Source organism: Scyliorhinus canicula, chromosome 8 (genome assembly GCF_902713615.1).
Source record: "Scyliorhinus canicula chromosome 8, sScyCan1.1, whole genome shotgun sequence".
In the NCBI taxonomy this organism is placed as follows: Eukaryota; Metazoa; Chordata; class Chondrichthyes; order Carcharhiniformes; family Scyliorhinidae; genus Scyliorhinus; species Scyliorhinus canicula.
In genome coordinates, this window is record NC_052153.1 from 75,837,510 (window position 1) to 75,858,300 (window position 20,791).

At 46.5% G+C, this 20,791-nt stretch overlaps 1 protein-coding gene across 1 annotated transcript in view; it reads left to right on the top strand.

Moving 5' to 3' along the window:
- Nucleotides 1-19,871, top strand: part of shc3 (SHC (Src homology 2 domain containing) transforming protein 3) — a 279,288-nt gene extending 259,417 nt beyond the window's left edge. Inside the window, exons 11-12 of the mRNA XM_038804769.1 lie at nt 2,519-2,814; nt 17,989-19,871. Coding sequence (XP_038660697.1) covers nt 2,519-2,814; nt 17,989-18,117 — 425 coding nt within the window. The 3' untranslated portion in view covers nt 18,118-19,871. The remainder of the gene's footprint in view (nt 1-2,518; nt 2,815-17,988) is intronic.
- Nucleotides 19,872-20,791: the final 920 nt, after the last annotated feature.

The following is a 20,791-nucleotide window of genomic DNA, read 5'->3' on the forward strand; positions in this document are numbered from 1 at the left end:
GGTGCCTTGGGGAACCGCAACTCAGCGGGGTCTGACTTCCTCGCCCGCGGCCAATCTCCAACCTGGCGACCTTTCATCCCTCTGGGCCACCGACCACATCCTGGGCCCTCTGCTCTGCCATGGTGAGGGGCTGCAGGACTGGTGGTCACCCTCCTGTCTTCTCCCGCTCCCGGCGGTGTGGGCGGCCTTATCCAGGGGAGGGGGGAGGCAAATGGAAAACAACAGTGTTAGACAGTCCAACGCATGCAGCCCACGGGTGGGTAACTGGCGGCCTCAGTGACCAGGGCACCCGGCCGTGGCGGTCAGTATGGGCACCGGCATGTTGGGCAGGGGGTGGTCCGGCCTCCAACTGGGTTGTGGAGGGGGGTAGGGTTACAGGTGTGTGGGACGGGGTTACTGTCAGGAGCACAATGCTGCCTACTCGCCCTGGCCACCCTGCGTCCACGAACCAAGGTGCCACTCTCCGTGCTGCCATCTTGTTGACTGGAATGAGTGTGTGAGGGGAGTGGACTGCCAGTATGCGGCTGCAGCTTGTCAGCTTCTCGATTGCCAATCCTGACTCCGGCATATCCAACCGTTTCTCATTAGAATCGACCGTGCTCCACGTGCCGCCAGTGCTAGCCCATTAATGGTTGTTGATTTGTTCCGTGAGCGGCGCCAATTTTGCTGTTTTAGAAGTCCTGTCCCGGTGTCAACACTTAATTTCTAAAACGGAAAATCATGCGACTGCCTTTGCCATCAAGGCAGCATTTGATTGAGAATGACATCAAGGAGCCCTTGCTAAACTGGAGTCAATGGGAATCGTGGTGGTTGGAGTCATACCCAGCACCAAGAAAGATGGTTGTGGTCATTGGAGGTCAATCATCTCAATCCCAGTACATCACTGCAGGTGTTCCTCAGGGCAATATCCTAGGTCTAACCATCTCAAACTGTTTCATTAATCACCTTCCCTCCCGCATATATTAGAAGTGGAGATTCCACGTAGGGCATGCCCTTTAGGGAAGGAATTCTGCCATCCTTATCTGGTCTGGCCTACATGTGACTCCAGATCCACAGCAATGTGGTTGACTCTTAACTGTCCTCTAAAATAGCCTAAGAAGCTACTCTGTTCAAGGGCAATTAGGGATGGGCAACAAATGCTGGCCTTGTCAGTGATGTCCACATCTCATGAACAAATAAAGGAAAAAATGGTTTTCTGATGATTGCACATTGTTCAGTTCCAGTTGCAACTTCTCCGATAATGAGGTAGTCTGTGCCTGCAATGCAGCAAGACCTAAACAACTATCATACTGATAAAGCAGCAAGTAACATTCACGCCACACAAGCAATGATCATCGCCTACAAGAGATATTGTAACTACTTCCCCATAGCATTCAATGACATTACTGTCACTGAAATCCATCTCCCTACCCCTTCAACATCCTGCTGGCCACTATTGATCAGAACCATAACTGGACCCACCATGTAAATACAATGGTTAGAAGAGCAGGTCAGAGGCTGGGAATTATGCAGTGGGTAAATTCCCAAAGCCTGTCCACCCTCTTTAAGACATATCAGGAGTGTGATGGAATACATCCCCTTTGCCTAGATGAATGGAAGCCCCAATAACACACAAGCAACTTGAAACCCTGCCGGAAAAAGTCCAACACCTTAATCATTTACTCCCTCCACCATCCGTCCACTATGACAACAGTGTGCACAACTACAAAATATACTGCAGCAATTCACCAAGGTTCCTTTGACATCATCCCCCAAAGCCATGACCTACACTGCCTGTGATGATATGCATAAGCAATCATGTAAATAGTAATGTATACAGCCTCCAACCAGCAGGTGGCAGCAGAGAACAAACACGTGACTCTGTTACCTCAGAAAGTTTGGAGATAGAGGATAGTCATATTTGTAGGAGGTCTTGGATAATTTATAATAGTAGTTTTTTGATAATTATCTCATGTTTATCTAACCCATGTAATTATTTAACAATAAACATTTAACTAGTCAAGAACTAGACGTTCTCTAGTGCATGATTCTTACTGGCTGAGTACCAGAACGTAACACTGCCTAGAAGGATAAGGGAAGCAGTGCATTGAATATAACCACCTGTAAGTTCCTCTCCGGATGACATGCTATCCTGACTCACCACCTACTCAAGGGCGATTAGACATGGACACTATGTGTTGGCCTTGCCACCGACATCAACACCCACACCCACACCCACAAATGAATAAAAAAAGGTTACAACATTGTTAGAGGTACTAACCAGATGCATTTTTACACATTATCTATGGATATTTTACTGTATGAAATACCTCTAGAATATATCCTTTATTATATAACATGCTTTTAACTCCTAATACATAAATGTTGATACCATTCTATCTTATTGAAGTCACTTTCATAAATTTATTTTGTTTGAGTTCATCCCAAGACAACCTCGGATGGTAAAAATGAGGCAGAACAGTCAGATGGAGTGACGCTAACCTATTTTATAATTGTTTCTTGTTTCCACTGTAACCAGAACCCTTTGAAGATGCTTTAAAGCATCAGACAGGTGGGCAATTTTCAAACAAAACTTCATCTCTTCCGTGTGACAGTCCTCATTTATCTCAGACAACCACAGATGCAGTGAAGGAATTTCTGAAGGAGGAACCATGGTATCATGGGGAAATGAGCAGAAAGGATGCAGAGCAGCTCCTGACAACTGATGGGGACTTTCTGGTTAGAAAAAGTACGACCAACCCTGGATCCTATGTATTAACAGGCATGCATAATGGCTTGGCTAAACATCTTCTCCTGGTCGACCCTGAAGGAATTGTAAGTAATCATACTCAAGATACATGTAGTAATACTGCTGTTTTCTCAGATTCTGGAAGAAATACCAACATTCAGTTCTACAGAATGTTCTTCTGGGGAATCTGTGTTATAAAACACACAGCAGAGTTTTTGAAGATTGTTTACTCAATGTTATTATAAGTGCAAATGTAAACAGCAGACTTGTGTTTAATGTTCAAGTGTGCAAAGTGAATAACCATGTGATAGTAAAAATATAGTAGACCTTTCAGTCCTCAAACCAGGTGCCATTCAATAATGTGATGGCTGATCTTCGACCTCAACTACATCTTCACTTATTCTCCTTTTATCACTTGATTTGTTGGTATCCAGAAGTTTGTCAATCTTTGTCTTGAATATACTCAACAGCTGAGCACCAATTTCTGGCATGAAGTTTTCCAAGAATTCACAACCCTTTGAGTAAAAATGTATCACCCGTCACATCTGTGACTGACCCATTATTCTGAGACTGTGACTTCTAATTCTGGCCTCCCCAGAGAAACACCCCTCCTCAACGTCTGCCCTGTATTTCTGCTTAAAATGCGAATATTTTATGAGAAAACCTCACAATCTTCTAAATTGTAGGGAATTGTAGGCACGGTCTACTCGGTTTCTTCTCATAGAAGAATCCCCCAGTCCAAGAATCAGCCGAGTGAATTTTAGTTGCACTGCCTCTTCATTCTCATGCTGGAGAGGCAGGTGAGGCAAATCATAGTTAAAGTGGTACCAACAGTGCATGATTTTCTGAAAGGTGTATTAGGCCACAGGCCAGATATTATTGGATAGAATTTTACTATCCAGTGACAATGGGTTTACAGGGGGGTAGCCTTGAAATTCCTTGGCCTTCCTGTTGACCTGCTGCCCACTCTCACCCCAATTGAGTTCAGAAATTATTGGCTTTCACTGGCTACAGCAGCATTTGTTTCCCATCCCTAATTTCCCTTGAGAAGGTGCTGGTGAGCTGGCTTCTTGAACATCTGCAGTCCACATAGTGTAGGTATACCCATGGTGCTACTTGGGAGTGAGTTCCAGGGTTTTGCCCCAACAACAGTAGAGTAACAGTGATATTGTTCCAAGTCAGGATGGTGAGTGACTTGGAGGGCAACTTCCAGGTGTTCTCATGTGCTTGATGCCCTTGTCCTTCTCGATGGTAGAGGTCATAGGTCGGAAGGTGCTGCCTGAGGAACATTGATGAGTTTTTGCAGTGCTTCTTGCAGATCATGGGTTCCCAAACTGTGGTCTGCACTCCCGTCTTGAAGGGTTTTTAAGGGTCCATGACGCTGGCGGCCACCACGTTACTGGCAAACGCTGGTTCTAACACTCAAAATTTGAAAATAATTGAATAAAGCAAATAGGCCAATTAGAGAAACGCCTTTCAGATCACAGAATGCTGATAGACTGACTATCCAGTGCTCCACGAGGCTTTGCTCTGATTGGCCCATTTGATTTATTCAATCTCGCTGTTGCTTTTCTTAAAAAATAATTTTTATTAAAATTTTCACATTTTCACAAAAAAGAAAACAGTTACAGACAATTTTAAGAACAAAAAGAACAACCCCCCCCGTATATACAAAAGAGAAAAAAAATAATAAACGCCCGTCGTTGGCAAAGATTCAACCCAAAACGAAAACAAAGAGACAACCCCCCCCCCCCCCCCCCGGCCAAACCGGGTGGCTGCTGCTGCTGACCTTTTGTTTTTACCGTTCTGCCAGGAGATCTAGGAATGGTTGCCATCTCCTGAAGAACCCCTGCACTGACCTCCTTAGGGCACATTTCACCCTCTCCAATTTAATAAACCCCGCCATATCGTTGACCCAGGCCTCCACGCTTGGGGGCCTCGCATCCTTCCACAGAAGAAGAATCCTCCGCCGGGCTACTAGGGATGCAAAGGCCAGAACACCGGCCTCTTTCGCCTCCTGCACTCCCGGCTCCACTGAAACCCCAAATATTGCGAGTCCCCAGCCTGGATTGACCCTGGATCCTACCACCCTTGACACCGTCCTTGCTACAACCTTCCAAGATTCCCCCAGCGCTGGGCATGCCCAGAACATGTGGACATGGTTTGCTGGGCCCCCAGAGCACCTAATACACCTGTCCTCGCTCCCAAAAAACCGGCTCATCCTTGTCCCTGTCATATGAGCCCTATGCAGCACCTTAAACTGTATGAGGCTAAGCCTCGCACAAGAAGAGGAGGAGTTCACCTTTTCCAGGGCATCCGCCCACATCCCCTCCTCAATCTTCTCACCCAGCTCCTCCTCCCATTTACCTTTCAGCTCCTCCACTGAGGCCTCGTCTACCTCCTGCATCACCTGGTACGCTTCTGAGATCCTCCCTTCTCCAACCCACACCCCCAAGAGCACCCTGTCCTGAACCCCACGCGGCGGCGGCAGAGGGAACCCCGCCACCTGCCGCCTGACAAACGCCCTTACTTGCATGTACCTAAAGGTGTTCCCCGGGGGGAGCCCAAACTTCCCTTCCAGCTCACCCAGGCTTGCGAACTTCCCGTCTATGAACAGATCCCCCAGCCTTCTGACACCTGCCCTGTGCCAAATCAGGAACCCGACAATCAATTCTCCCCGGAACAAACCTGTGGTTCCCCCCTATCGGGGACCCCATCGTGGCCCCCACCTCCCCCCTGTGCCGCCTCCATTGTCCCCAAATCTTGAGGGTAGCTGCCACCACCGGGCTCGTGGTATACCTCGTTGGAGGAAGCGGCAGCGGCGCCGTTACCAGCACTTCCAGGCTTGTGCCCACACAGGATGCCATCTCCAGCCTCTTCCATGCTGCCCCCTCCCCGTCCATTACCCACTTACGCACCATCGCTGAGTTGGCAGCCCAATAATACCCACAGAGGTTGGGCAACACCAGCCCCCCCCCATCCCTGCTCTGCTCCAAGAACACACGTCTCACCCTTGGAGTCCCGTGTGCCCACACAAACCCCGTAATGCTCCTGTTAACCCGCCTAAAAAAGGCCTTCAGGATAAGGATGGGGAGGCACTGGAACAGGAACAGAAACCTCGGGAACACCGTCATCTTGACTGACTGCACCCTACCCGCCAGAGACAGCGGCAGCATGTCCCACCTCTTAAACTCCTCCTCCATTTGCTCCACCAGCCTTGTGAGGTTAAGCTTATGCAAGGCCCCCCAGCTCCTAGCCACCTGAACCCACAGGTACCTGAAGCTCCTCTCCGCCCTTTTCAGCGGGAGCCTCCCAATCCCCCCCTCAGCGCCGGCCCTAGGGTTGCTGGCGCCCCGGGCAAGCTGAACTTCTGCGCCCTTGGGGGGGCGGGGCCGAGGGGGAGGCGGGGGGGGGGACCCGAGGGGGGGGCGGACCCGAGGGGGGGGCGGACCCGAGGGGGGGCGGGGGGCGGACCCGAGGGCGGGGCGGACCGAGGGCGGGGCGGGGGGGGCGGACCCGAGGGGGGGCGAGGGGGAGCGGACCGAGCGGGGGAGCGGACCGAGCCGGGGGGGCCGCCCTGGGGGAGGGCCGCCACCGCGCATGCGCTGGTTGGCACCGGCCCAACTGCGCATGCGCGGGACCCGAGTCTCTGGCGCCCCCTAGCACATGGTGCCCCGGGCAACTGCCCGAGTTGCCGGTGCCTTGAGCCGGCCCTGCCCCCCCTTCTGGTCCCCCGAGTGTACCACAAACAGCTTGCTTTTCCCAAAGTTAAGCTTATACCCTGAGAAATCCCCAAATTCCCGGAGAATCCCCATCACCACCGGCATTCCATCCACTGGGTCCGCCACATACAACAAAAGGTCGTCCGCGTAGAGCGACACTCGGTGCTCCTCCCCACCCCGGACCAGCCCCCTCCAATCCCCCGACTCCCTCAGTGCCATAGCCAGGTGTTCAATTGCCAGCGCAAAAAGTAGGGGGGACAGGGGACACCCCTGCCTCGTCCCTCGATATAATCGAAAATACTCCGACCTCCTCTTATTCGTGGCCACACTCGCCATCGGGGCCTCATACAACAGCCTCACCCAACTGACAAACCCCTCCCCAAACCCGAACCTTTCCAGCACCTCCCACAAGTACCCCCACTCGACCCTATCAAAAGCCTTCCCCGCATCTAGCGCCACCACTATCTCCGCCTCCCCTTCTACCGCCGGCATCATTATAACGTTCAAGAGCCTCCGTATATTAGTGTTCAGCTGTCTCCCCTTCACAAACCGAGTTTGATCCTCATGGATAACCTGCAGCACACAGTCCTCTATCCTCGTGGCTAAGATCTTTGCCAACAACTTGGCGTCCACATTCAAGAGTGAGATCAGCCTGTATGACCCACACTGCACGGGATCCTTGTCTCGCTTAAGAATCAAGGAGATCAGCGCCCGAGACATCGTCAGGGGCAAAGAGCCCCCCCCTCCCTTGCCTCGTTGAAGGTCCTAACCAACAGGGGGCCCAGCAGGTCTGCATACGTCTTGTAAAATTCAACCGGGAACCATCCGGCCCCGGCGCCTTCCCCGACTGCATGTTCCCTATCCCTTTGACCAGCTCCTCAAGCTCAACTGGCGCCCCCAGACCCTCCACCCCTCCCTCCTCCACTCTTGGAAATCTCAGCCGGTCCAAAAAGCGCCCCATCCCCCCCCCCCCCCCCCCACCGGAGGTTCGGACCGATATAGTCTCTCATAAAAGTCCCTGAAGACCCCATTAATGTCTACCCCCCTCCGCACCACATTTCCTCCCCGATCCTTAACACCACCAATCTCCCTGGCCGCATCCCGCTTACGGAGCTGGTGTGCCAGCATCCTGCTCGCCTTCTCCCCACACTCGTACACCGCACACTGAGCCTTTCTCCATTGAGCCTCCGCCTTTCTGGTGGTCAACAAGTCGAACTCAGCCCGAAGGCTGTGCCGCTCCCTCAGCAATCCCTCCTCCGGGGCCTCCGCGTACCTCCTGTCCACCCTCACCATCTCCCCCACCAATCTCTCCCCTTCTCTCTGCTCCCCTCTCTCCCTGTGGGCCCGAATGGAGATCAACTTCCCCCGAACCACCGCCTTCAGTGCCTCCCAGACCGTCCCCACTCAGACCTCCCCATTATCGTTGGCCTCTAGATACCTCTCGATACATCCTCAAACCCGCCCCATCACCACCTCGTCCGCCAGCAGCCCCACTTCCAAGCACCACAACGGGCGCTGGTCCCTCTCCTCCCCCAGCTCAAGGTCCACCCAATGCGGGGCATGGTCTGAAATGGCTATCGCCGAGTACTCAGCGTCCACTATCCTCGCAATCAGCGCCCTATTCAAAACGAAAAAATCGATCTGGGAAATCTCGCTGTTGCTGGGCAACAACGAAGATCGAAGGAGAGCTGGCAGAGGACAAGAAGCAGAAGAGAGTCTGAGCCAGCAGCGGCAGCACAGTGTGAGAGGCAGCGTACTGGATTGTTTTTGAGAGATCATTGTCCAATACTGACGGGAACAACCAAGGCCATATACTGTGGATTTAGGAAATATGGAATACAAATGAAAAATGTTGGAAATATCCAATGGGGTCTTCAGCATCTGTGGCAGATGAGAGTGACAGGGTTACATTCCAACGTGTTTGACTTCCATCAGAACTGATAATTGTTTGTGCTGTAATAGTTTTTTAATGTCAGGGGAGAGACAGGGAGCGGTACAGAAGAGAGGAACGAACAAAAGGCATGCTCCGTGATAGGATAGAAGGCAAGAGAAAGTAATAACTGAACAAATGATAGTATGAGACAAGATGGGTGGTAATGGGAATTTTAATAGGGAAGTTCCTCATAGTCCATTCGATCCATCACTTCTGCCCTGGCTCTTTCGAAATGCAACCCAATGCATCCAATCAAACCCCAGAAAACATGGAAATTTTCCGACAAAAAATTTGTGCCGATTCCATTTGAGAGCATTTATTTTATCCATACCCAACACACTATCAGGCACTGCATTCCAAACCCAAAACACTCGTTGCACAGAACGTTCTGGAAATTTTGCTGATCAAATTAAGCCATTGTTATTTGGTTAACTATCCTTCAGGCATTTCTTTTTATTTACTAAATATAAAACCTTCTTGATTTCAAACACCAATATCAAAACCTCCTTAGAGTGAGTGGCACGGTGGCGCATTGGTTAGCACTGCTGCATCACAGCACCAGGGACCCAGGTTCGATTCCAGCCTTAGGTGACTGTCTATATGGAGTTTGCATGTTCTCCCCATATGTGCATGTATTTCCTCCGAGTGCTCCGGTTTCGCCCCACAGTCCAAAGATGTGCAGGTTAGGTGGATTGACGATGTTAAATTATCCCTCATGTCCAAAGATGTGTAGATTAGGTGGGGAAGGATGAGGGAGCGGGCCGAGGTAGGGTACTCTTTCAAAGGGTTAATGCATTTGATGGGCTGAATGGCTTCCTTTTGCACTGTAGGGATTCTATGGATTCTATAGATTCTATTTCAGTTCATTGCCATAAACAGCCTCTGCACTTTTTAACTGGAACCAATTCAATAATGCCCATTCCTGAGGTTGCATGCGACTTCCTGGAGAATGCTGCCCAGAATCCAGCTTTATTCCATCAAGTGTCTGATATTAAATTGCCATAACGCTCTTGCTGCATTTTTATACCTCAGCATTTTTTCTTTATATAAATTTAGAGAACCCAATTTTTTTCCCCAAAATTAAGGAGCAATTTAGCATGGCCAATTCACCTACCTTGCACATCTTTTGGGTTGTGGGGATGAGACCCACGCAAACACGGGGAGAATGTACAAACTTCACATGGACAGTGATCCGGAGCAGGGATCAAACCCAGGTCCTCAACGCCATGAGGCATCAGTGCTAACCACTGCACCACCGTGCCGCCCCAGCATTTTGTTTGAATTCCTGTTCGTCTGTAGCCAGGCCACTGTTTGCCAAATAATATAGTTTCACAATAGATTCTCGAAGTCTGTGAGCAATGGCCTGTTCATGTTAGAGGCACAACTAAAAGCTTTTCAATATCACAGGTGCATATACAGCAACATAAGCAACCAAAAGTGAGGAGAGAAGAATCTGGGAGATTGTGTAACCAGGGCTCAGGATATTTTAATGGTGAGTGTGGTGACCATCACTAAGGAGAAGGTGCTGGGGAAGCTGAAAGGTCTGAAGGTAGATAAATCACCTGTACTGGGTGGACTACACCCCAGAGTTCTAAAAGAGATAGTTGAGGAGATTGGAGAGGCATTGGTGGCGATCTTTCAGGAATCACTGGAGGCAGGGAGGGTCCCAGAGGACTGGAAAATGGCTAATGTAACACCCCTGTTTAAGACCGGAGGGAGGCAGAAGACAGGAAACTGTAGGCCGTTTAGCCTGACTTCGATCGTTGGTAAGATTTTAGAGTCTAATATTAAGGATGAGATTGCAGTGTACTTGGATGTACATGATAAAATAGGACTGAGTCAGCACAGCTTCGTCAAGGGGAGGTCATGTCTGGCAAATCTGTTACAATTCTTTGAGGAAGTTAGACAAAGGAGAACCAGTGGACGTGATCTCTTTGGATTTCCAGAAGGCCTTTGACAAGATGCTGTATAGGAGGTTGCTAAATAAGATAAGAGCCCGTGGTGTTAGGGGCAATATCCTGGCATGGATAGAGGATTAGCTGACTGGCAGAAGGCAGAGAATAGAGATAAAGGGATCTTTTTCAGGATGGCAACCGGGGTGACTAGTGGTGTTCCGCAGGGGTCAGTGTTGGGACCACAACAATTCATGATATGCATTAACGATCTGGAAGAAATGAAAATCGCTTATTGTCACGAGTAGGCTTCAATGAAGTTACTGTGAAAAGCCCCTAGTTGTCACATTCCGGCGCCTGTTCTGGGAGGCTGGTACGGGAATTGAACCGTGCTGCTGGCCTGCCTTGGTCTGCTTTAAAAGCCAGTGATTTAGCCCAGTGTGCTAATGGAACAGAGATGATACAAAGATAAGTGCAGCGACAGGTTGTGTTCAGGAAGTGGGGAGGCTGCAGAAGGACTTGGAAAGACTTGGAGAGTGAGCAAAGAAGTGGCAGATGAAATACAACATGACAAAAATGAGATTATGCACTTTGGTAGGAATAATAGAGGCATACACTACTTTCTAAATGGGGACTATTTTCTAAATACCTCAGCGACACCTCCTCCGCTGTGCCCCACCCCCAACCAGTTAACTCACCAGGGACCGCTTGGCTGGTGCCATCATCCCAGATCCCACTGACCTCACTGAGAGCCATCGAAGGGCCCTCATGCTCCAAGTACAGCCGCAGGTGTGGCCACTGTTTCTGATGGCACTATTGAAGTTGTTGAGTTGCCAGCCTTCTGATTCACCAGCAGCTCTTGTGGGCCGACAGCGCTCCCAGCGGTTTCTTCATTGACTTCCACCAACAAGATCTAACCTCAGGTTCCACTGACAACCAATGTAAGTTCACCGGCCCATTTTCAGCCCAGGCATCTTATTCACCCCAATACACATTGAGCCAACAACAAATCAAATGTAAGATCCTTGTATTTTTCCATAAACTTCTCACCTTACCTGGGAATCCTCCTGCAGAAGTCTTACCTTCCCTGTTGTGCTCACCATTTCTTTGATTCTGGTCTTCTTTAAAATCCACCTCCTCTAAATTCACCTTTGATTCACCTTTGGGGCCTCACGGTAGCATGGTGGTTAGCATCAATGCTTCACAGCTCCAGGGTCCCAGGTTCGATTCCCGGCTGGGTCACTGTCTGTGTGGAGTCTGCACGTCCTCCCCGTGTGTGCGTGGGTTTCCTCCGGGTGCTCCGGTTTCCTCCCACAGTCCAAAGATGTGCGGGTTAGGTGGATTGGCCTTGCTAAATTGCCCGTAGTGTAAGGTTAATGGGGGGATTGTTGGGTTACGGGTATACGGGTTACGTGGGTTTAAGTAGGGTGATCATTGCTCGGCACAACATCGAGGGCCGAAGGGCCTGTTCTGTGCTGTACTGTTCTATGTTCCATTCCAGAGTCAATGGGTGAGATCTTCCAGCTGTTCACACCGGTGGGATCTACCAGTCCCACCAACAGCAAACCCCAGTCACGGGCTTCCCAGAGATGTGGGATGGATGATCCCATTGGCAGCCGCGGGACTGGAAGATCTCACTGCTGGCCAACAGCAGGCCACCTCCCACTGCTGGGAAACAAGTCACCTGGAGGCCAGAGAATCTCACCCTATACCTATCTTGAATGTACTCTCTACAACTCTCTTCCTAAAAGCCTTTTCCACTCTTCCACATTGACCAATTCTCAAAACCAGAAGCTGCATTTTGCACGAGGGACATGGCGTAAAATTCAGGTACAAGCTTACACCAGCTTAGCTGGCTTTCCCGGCTGTCATTTAACAGTTGTCAGTGTTGTACTTTATGCTTTGGAATGTGAAGTGATGATACATCAGACCATATGTGTGCAGGACATTATTTATAATGCTTTTAAAATGTATGTTCTCATGCTTACGGTAGCCAGCCTCATTCCAGTCTCTCTCTCTGAGTAGCGACTCTCAGGCTTAACTAATTATCCACAATAAGCAGTCACCAGATACAGATAATGAAACACCAAACAATTGAACACTACAATTAGGCCATTGATTGTCTTGAGGTGGGCCTTCTGCTCCCATCTTGGAGGAAGTCCTGCTTTTGAGAGCTCCTGACCATCAAATGTTTCACAGCTCTCTAGCCTCACCACTTGGAGCAGTGACCACTGCTGGGATTGCAACAGACTCCAATGAAAGACTGCTGTCATGGAGCCAAGGTAAGCCCAGATTCCCAGCGGGAACAAGGCTGGCAAGCCCCCAGCAAGGTGTTTCAGCAATAGAGATCATTGGTAGTATTGGAGAGATGAAACCCACAGGGGAGAACTACCTGGAGAAAGGGGGGGGGGGGGGGGGCTTCCAATGTGTACAGGAGCCCAAGAAGGAATCAATGGTTCTTGCCTGGTCACTAGTTTGCCATGTTTCACATGAAGGCCAGACACTTGGCATGAGTAGAATCCGATCAGTGGCTGCAGGAGGCCCACAAGTGGCTATCAATTGGTCACTTAAAGGTTTTAGTTGGTCCATGGTGACTGGGCTGCCTGGCACCTCTCCTGCTGCTGGCAAAGTTATTTTGAGGGCGGGCATGACACCACTGCCATGGCGCCCAATTGTACACGCCCCTCCACCTGCTTATTCCACCCAGGGGCCCATAAAATTCAGGCCCATGTATTTGGCTACTTTTCCTCACTCTCCTTCCAAGGCTTTGTTTTTCATTTTTGTTATTGGTACGAACTAAATGTAGATCATTATTGTTGTCTGTCTTGAAGTACTGACATGGTTTAAATTTTTTTTACTCAATCAATAGTACTCTTACATTTCTCTCAATGAAGTAGTTAAAAGCCAGCAATGAATGTCTGTATTACAAAAATGTTATGTACAGGAGGGGGTTTAATTTAAACAGTGCCTAGTTTTTCCTTTTGCCATCTGTAAACAGAAAGGCGATTTTTGATTTTGATTTGCTTTCCCCTTTGGAATTAGTGATGTATTTCTCAGTTTTGATGTGATCCAAGTTTTGGTATTAGCCCCACATCAAACTCGAGATAGGATGAACTCAAAGGGTTTGTTTTATTTAAACATAGTCAAACACGGGAGGAGGGGACCGTAGGAATGTTGCCTCCTTTTCATTCATACTGTACAAGAGGAATAGAGAGCAATAAATGTTTAGAGGGCAAAGACTGCAGAGAAAATAATTATTCTTTCACATGTGACCACAGTCCAGAATCAAAGTCCAAAGTATCTCTTCACGGAGATCCACAGGGTGAAACCTCAAGCTGCAGAATTTACTTTTCCAGTAGAGTTGATTTCACACGAGTAGATAGGCACGCAGAGATGAATCGATCTTGTCGGTGATGGTACAGAAGTTCCAGTAGAAACAGTGTAGATGGGACCAGGTATTTAATCTGGGCAGAGCCCCTTTTCTGTGATGCAGTTTGTAGATGTTAAAATGGCAGACTGAGTTTTCACCACAGTGAAGCAATACAACTAGCTCCACCAGCGAGAGATTCATGTCACATGATTCCCAGCTCGTCACAGTTTCGTTGACAAAGGGCGTGTATCCCCTTGTCTGGGTCCTTGAGATTGTTAAATGTTCTATCCATTAAGACTTGAAAGGAAGGTTTCAGGGTCATTTGTCCTAGCACACAAATAAGCTCTGGTTAGCCAAGCCTGGCTTCTGACAGACAGATGGCCTTTGTATAATTCTCTTTGAATTTGGTGTCTGCAGCCCCCAGGGGTTGTTAGTGTCTCTAGAGAGATAGTGAGGCACAGATTTCTGCGATACGGCCATGGTAGCTCTTTTTGTTGGAAGATCACTGATGGACACACGTCAGCCATTTTAAAAAGACTTTCTCCCATTTAAAAAAAACTACAAATTAGCAATGATAATATGTGTGTATATGTAGTGTGAGATCTTAGCCCCCTGACAAAACTTCATAATTCATACACAACACAAACTGAACTTTTACTTCAGTGGGACATCAAATTGATGCTATTGAATTGAGTATCCGTTATATTCTTCAGTTGGCTTTTCTTTCCACTAACTTCAATGGAAGTGACAGCCAGGCAGGGAGTATAACAAGTGGAAAATCCAATAGTGTCCATTATAAATCTTGTGTTACAGTACCCGGACCAGACCCTAATTTATATTAGGAGACTGGATGAGAAACCCCAACAATTTTTCGATTTGTAAACTATGAGGAAAGGATACTTTGCTCCAGGAGTGATTCTATTGACAACTAGGGATCTTTATATTGAGACAAAAACAAAGTTTTCAATGAACAAGTTAAAAAGTTCGAAAACAAAATACGGTTGTTGAGCTTACTTTCCCATCTACTTCTAACTTTAAATGAAGTAAAATTGACACACACAGGTCAAATGCCACTTATTAATGCAGTGAACACTCAGTGGCTTGCAGATTTACGCACAAAGGCCTTGGGAGAGAAACTTTCAGAAATCAGTCTGAGAAACACGTTGTTCTTCAGAACCCAGAACAAAACCCTAAATATGAAATGAAAAGCAACAGACACAGGGCAGGAAAACAAAACTAAAAACAGATACAACTCTCCCATGAGTGACATCACAGCCTGCCTAGCTGTTGACCTCTCAACTCCGCTTTAGCAGACATGTGGGATGTGATCTACCGGCAACGCCCGTCGGAATCGGGACAGGACGCAGCTGGTAAATCCCAGAAGAGGCCTTCCCCGGGATTCCCGATGGTCGTTACACCTTGTGGGATCTAACCAGATCTTGTGAGATGATGGGCGGGACCCAGTCTCGCATGGTTAAGTGAGTTTAAGAACCCTCTTAGCCATGCTGACGCCGGATCGATCAGCCACTTGGCATCTATTGGTCTCCAACCAGGCGCCATCCTGTACTGGCCCTCACAAATGGGGACCAGGTGGAATGGTACCTAGGGTGGGGGGTCTCCCAAGCGATAGGAGGTCACTGAGTAGTCGTCCTCAAGGCAGGGTGGCACCCAGGCACTGCCTGTGTCACCTGGGTACGCTGACAGTGCCATGGTGCCAGGCTGGCATTGTGCCTGTGTCGGTGACTGGGTTTGGGGTTCCCTGCCCATATGAGGTGGAGTGTGGGGGTCCTGATGGACCTTCAACAGGTGAGTTGGGGAGGTCTGGTGGTTGAGTCGGTGGAGGGGGGGGGGAATTGAGAGATTGGGGAGCCATTTTGGCATCCCGATCTCTTCCTGCACTGTGGAACTCCGCTCGTCGGACTTCCTCAGTGCAGGAAATTATGCTAAAGTGCGGCATCGCGGGGTGTTTCCCGCCAAGCCCAAAATAGCAACAAATTGTCTTTAGAGAGTGTAGCACCGGGAACGACCCCGCTAATCCCGCCCAAAATGGACTCTGTTTTATTTTGGTTAGATTGTGCCCATAATCTCGATTCCTTAACCTAAGTTACTTTAATAGCATTACTGCAACAGACACATAATACAATATGTGTATAAAATTTTCCTACATTCATCACACTTTTTGAAGTTGAACAGATTGATTTATTTAAGCCATTACCTTAGCTACAGTTAACAAATTCATAATACATGAAACAGAATAATTTACCAGTTTCATTGTAATGGGATTTTTAAACTTATCCGTTTCATATATTGTTCTGAAACAGAATATGACACAATGGCGCCAGACTTCTTCAACAGTACTGCTAATGTTGCTCAGTAACTGACCAACTCAGCTCGTTAGAACCTTTCTTTCAATGTCACTTCAGAATGAGAGGATAAGAACATAACATAAGAACTAGGAGCAGGATAGGCCATCTGGCCCCTCGAGCCTGCTCCGCCATTCAATTAGATCATGGCTGATCTTTTGTGGACTCAGCTCCACAATGTGTCTTCCTTTCGGTTGTAAGACATGAAATAAATTTGACTATTCTCAACCCAGTTCCCGATACATATACATTGATATGTAGGATTATCCATATTTAGTTTCTCCCTGAAAAAGGTGGGAAAGTGAAGGTGGGGTGTGAGGAGGTGTGCAGTTGATATTGGAAACTGGACTATCATTCTGGAGCAAAAGGAGATAGTTTTCTTGGTAGGAGCTAAGGCACTTTACTGGGACAGTATAGCGGGAGTGTTTCTCTGCATTGGGTGCTCTATAACTGGGGCGGGATTCTCCAATCCAGTGGCAGAGTGTCCACGCCATCGTAAACGCCGTCGCGTTTTACGGGCCGATCCCACGACTAATTCTGGCCCCTCCAGGAGGCCAGCACGGTGCTGGAGAGGTTTGCATCGCTGCAGATCCCGACGCGAACTGTGCGCCGCGGGATCCGCGCATGCGCAGTTGCGCTGGCATCAACGAGGAAATGCGCAGTGGCACCGGCGCCAACGAGCGCATGCGCAGTGGCCTCCTTCAACTCGCCAGCCCCAACACAACATGGCGCGGGACTACAAGGGCTGGCGCGTAGGAAAGGAGGCCCCATCCACAGAGGCCGCCCACCAATTGGTGGGCCCCAATCGTGGGCCAGACCACATCAGAGGCCCCCCCCCCCCCCCCCCCCCCCCAGGGTTGGACACCCCCCCCCTCTCAAAGGCCACCACCCGACTCTTACACGCCGAGGTCCCACCGGCCCAGAGCAGGTTAGAACGGCGCCGGCGGGACGCGGCTCTTTTCTTATGGCCGCTCGGCCCATGCGGGCCGGAGAATCGGTGGGCCGGCCGCGTAGAGCAGCCCGCGACCGGCGCCACACCAACCACACCGGCACCAATGCTGCCGATTCTCCGTTCTGTGGAGAATCGCGTGCCGGCATCGGGGCAGCATGGTGCGATTCGCGCGGCCCACCGGCGATTCTCCAACCCGGCCCGGGGTCGGAGAATCCCGCCCCTGATTCCTGTTGGAGGCTCCCGATGTTGACAATACACAGAAAAAATGGAAGCATATTATATTCTCTGCAATCCTTCAACTATCAATGAACACTGAATTTTCCCTCACTGCAATTTTAAGGCTGTACCTTTTTCTTAAAAAAAAATTCACTGTAAACTGCTTTTGGTGCAAAATAGTTGCAGTTAAACCAGAAACTCTCACACTGTCAATGCTGCCTCTTCTGTCCCTATAAAGGGCTGACCTCTAAACTGTATCACCCAGGTTATTGAGCGTAGTGTGAATGCTTATACTAATCATGTAACTACAATTTTGATTTGGTTTGCCTCTACTCAGAATGTTTAAACAGAATTTAAAAGTAAAAAAAAAGATCACTGTGACCCTTCAATCTGGAAATATATTACTCGGAAATAGCAATTGTCCAGAAATTCTTTGAACAGACCCTCGATATCATCAGCATCATTTTAGTGCAGCACTTTGGGAGCAGAAACATGGAAGATAAGGTATTTGGAAAAGTAAAACATTTTTTATTGCTGGTTAATGTTTTATCAGTTTTATGTTTCAAGCAAATAATTATATTTACAGTGTGTTTTGGGTCACACACTTGTGGTTGCGCATTCTAATGTAATTCTATAATCCAGAAATTCTGAAATCCAGAAATTATTTGGTCCTTAGCATTCCCGACTGGAGAGGTTAGAAAATATTCAAATACAACGAAAAAGCACCTTAATCCTGCATGGAAAATATAAAATGCCTGCATGGTATTTTCTGACACTGAACTTTTTATATTCTTTATTGTTTGTTTTTAAAGGTTCGGACTAAAGATCATGTATTTGAAAGCATTAGCCATCTTATCTGCCATCACCGTGACAGCAATTTGCCTATAGTCTCAGCTGGAAGCGAACTGTGCCTGAAGCAATCAGTTGAGAGGAAACAATGATTGCCTGAGCTAGTCATGCGATTTTAATAACCTGGTGGAAATTCTTATTCCCTGGCCTATTATTTGGTGGAAATAGGGAGAAGAGATCTCTTAATTTCAAGATAACTGTCTGATTTATGTGAATTGATATTGTGCGGCTCAAAAGAAGCAGGGGTTTTACTTGAATACTTAATGCAAAAGATTGGGTTGGAAAAAAAGGTTGTGAAGATGTTTTACGCTCTGTGTTTCAACTTGAATCAGTATATTTCTACGAGATGTTGAATCATTTACGATTGTATAGATGAAATGCTGATATCTAGCACACATGATGCAGAAATTATATTTTATGATTTTTTTTCTTGATGTCTTCACATGGAATGTTTTACTACAGAAGCACAATATTTAAAATGTTTAAAGGAAGATGTTTAACTCAAATGACGTTAATTGCAGCTACTATTTTAAGGAACAACAGTCTTTTAGAAAAAAAAAGTAAAAATCTTCAAATAGCTATTTGGTGATAAACCTGCAATTGATGGTGCAGTTTATTTTGTCTTTGAAGATTGTAAATGAAATCCTATTAACAATGTGTTCATGTGAATGTGTTTTATGACTGTTGTTTTTATCTGAAAAATTAAAAACACATGAGAACTATAGTAACAGAGTATGTGCCATTGATAAGTGGTTATTACACAGGATTTTCACTTTTGTGAATGTTTTTCATTTACATGTGAACATTTAAACTCTTTTGAGAATGAAGTGCTTTTGCACACTGACATATAATTGATCTTGGTATGAAATGAACACAATGTACATTTTAAATACAGCTGATGAAATATGCCGCTGTATTAAACATTTTATTGATAAGGTGGTTTATCTGGCTTTTTGTGTGGTTGGATGCAGAGAACTTGCTTATTACTCAGAGATTTAAACCAATCAGAATCTACCACAGTGTAATTAAATTATTTAAAAACAATTCTTGAATTTGTATAATTATTTTATTCTGTAAATTGAATGAATGTTAGTTTTTCTCATGATTGTAAATTGTAGTTAATGGAGCATTTTGATGTCATAAACATGCCAAACAATTTTCAAGATATTTGCTTAGCAGCAAGTCATATTAGCTTATTAAAGCTTACATACAATATGCACAAAGCCTGCAATAGATTAATTCTTTATTGAAATCAATTGGAAGGCTTAAAATATAAGAAAAAAATAGCTTAATCTAGCGGTTGTTGTTGGTTGGGATGGCTTTCCTCATGATGTTATTCTACCAAATCCATGGCTACCAATCACTGTCACTTTGACAAGTCTACTAGAAGTCAAGAAATTATTGACTATTTTTTACTACTATAATCAATTTCATTGAAAACTACCACCAAGCTTAGCACAAATGTGAAATTAATGCCCAGTATTCAGCAAATCATACTGTTGTCTTCATATTTAACTCTTAAAATGCTGATGTTTTGCCAACCCTGCATAGGTTTCATCATTATTCAGTGAAGTGAAGGTCAATGAAACAATTTCATTAAAACTTACAAAACAGTTGCTGAAGATAAGAGAATTAAATTTACAAGTTCTGCCAGGCAACACTGAATCTTTAGCTGTGCTACAAAAAAATGTGCCTTTTGATCAGATAGTAGTGCGTATCTCAGAGGCTGCTGTTTTGAATATAAATGAATTGCAACATTTTTTTCATAAACTATGTTTACATTTGTATTTGTTGGTTATTACAAAAAATGTATGACTGTTGGCAATAAAACAACAATTATGTGGCATGTTGTGTTTTTCCTTATTAAACTTACATTAAAAATACTTTATCCATGATAAAAATCAGAAACGATTGATGTTCAGTAATGACGTTGTGCTCAGGCAATAGGTGGGGGGATCTACGATAAGAAGAAAAGCAGGAATTGTAGAACCTGAAATAAGAGCAATGGTTGCTGCAAGTTCAGAACACGTATTTTGTTCTCTCTCTTTGGCTTTTCCCAATAGGTTGGTACCCTAGCTTTGAATGACTTTTACCCAGACTGTAAATTGTAATTATATTTGTTTATTAAATCATGAACAAAATGATAAATTTTAACATTTAATTTTAAAATGGATTGTTTTAATGTTTTTATAAACATATAAAATGATAGAAAGAAGCCTTGACTGATCTATGTAAGATCAACATTAAAAATGTTATCTAATTGGAATATTTTGTTCATTTGAAAATGTTCTTTATATGAGTGTAGGAAGCTTGAAATAGTTGATTTGTTGGTATATATACCCACACTAGTGAATCTCCTATTCCTGGCATTATTAACATTGAGTTGGAGCGAGCGAGCGACAATGGCATGTTTGAGAACATTGCAAGCGACGATGGTATGTTTGAGAACAGGTGTGCATGATTGCTGGTAAGATTTAGAAAGAAGTTTATGAGATGGATACATAGGAAGAGTAACATTAATTTGATTGGTTCTTCATGCATTTGAGCCAATTTTCCTTGAGGCTGAAACACGAAACATGAAATTAAATGAAAATGAAAATCGCTTATTGTCACGAGTAGACTTCTATGAAGTTACTGTGAAAAGCCCCTAGTCGCCACATTCCGCCGCCTGTCCGGGGAGACTGTTACGGGAATTGAACCATGCTGCTGGCCTGCTTGGTCTGCTTTCAAAGCCAGTGATTTAGCCCAGTGTGCTAAACAGACCCT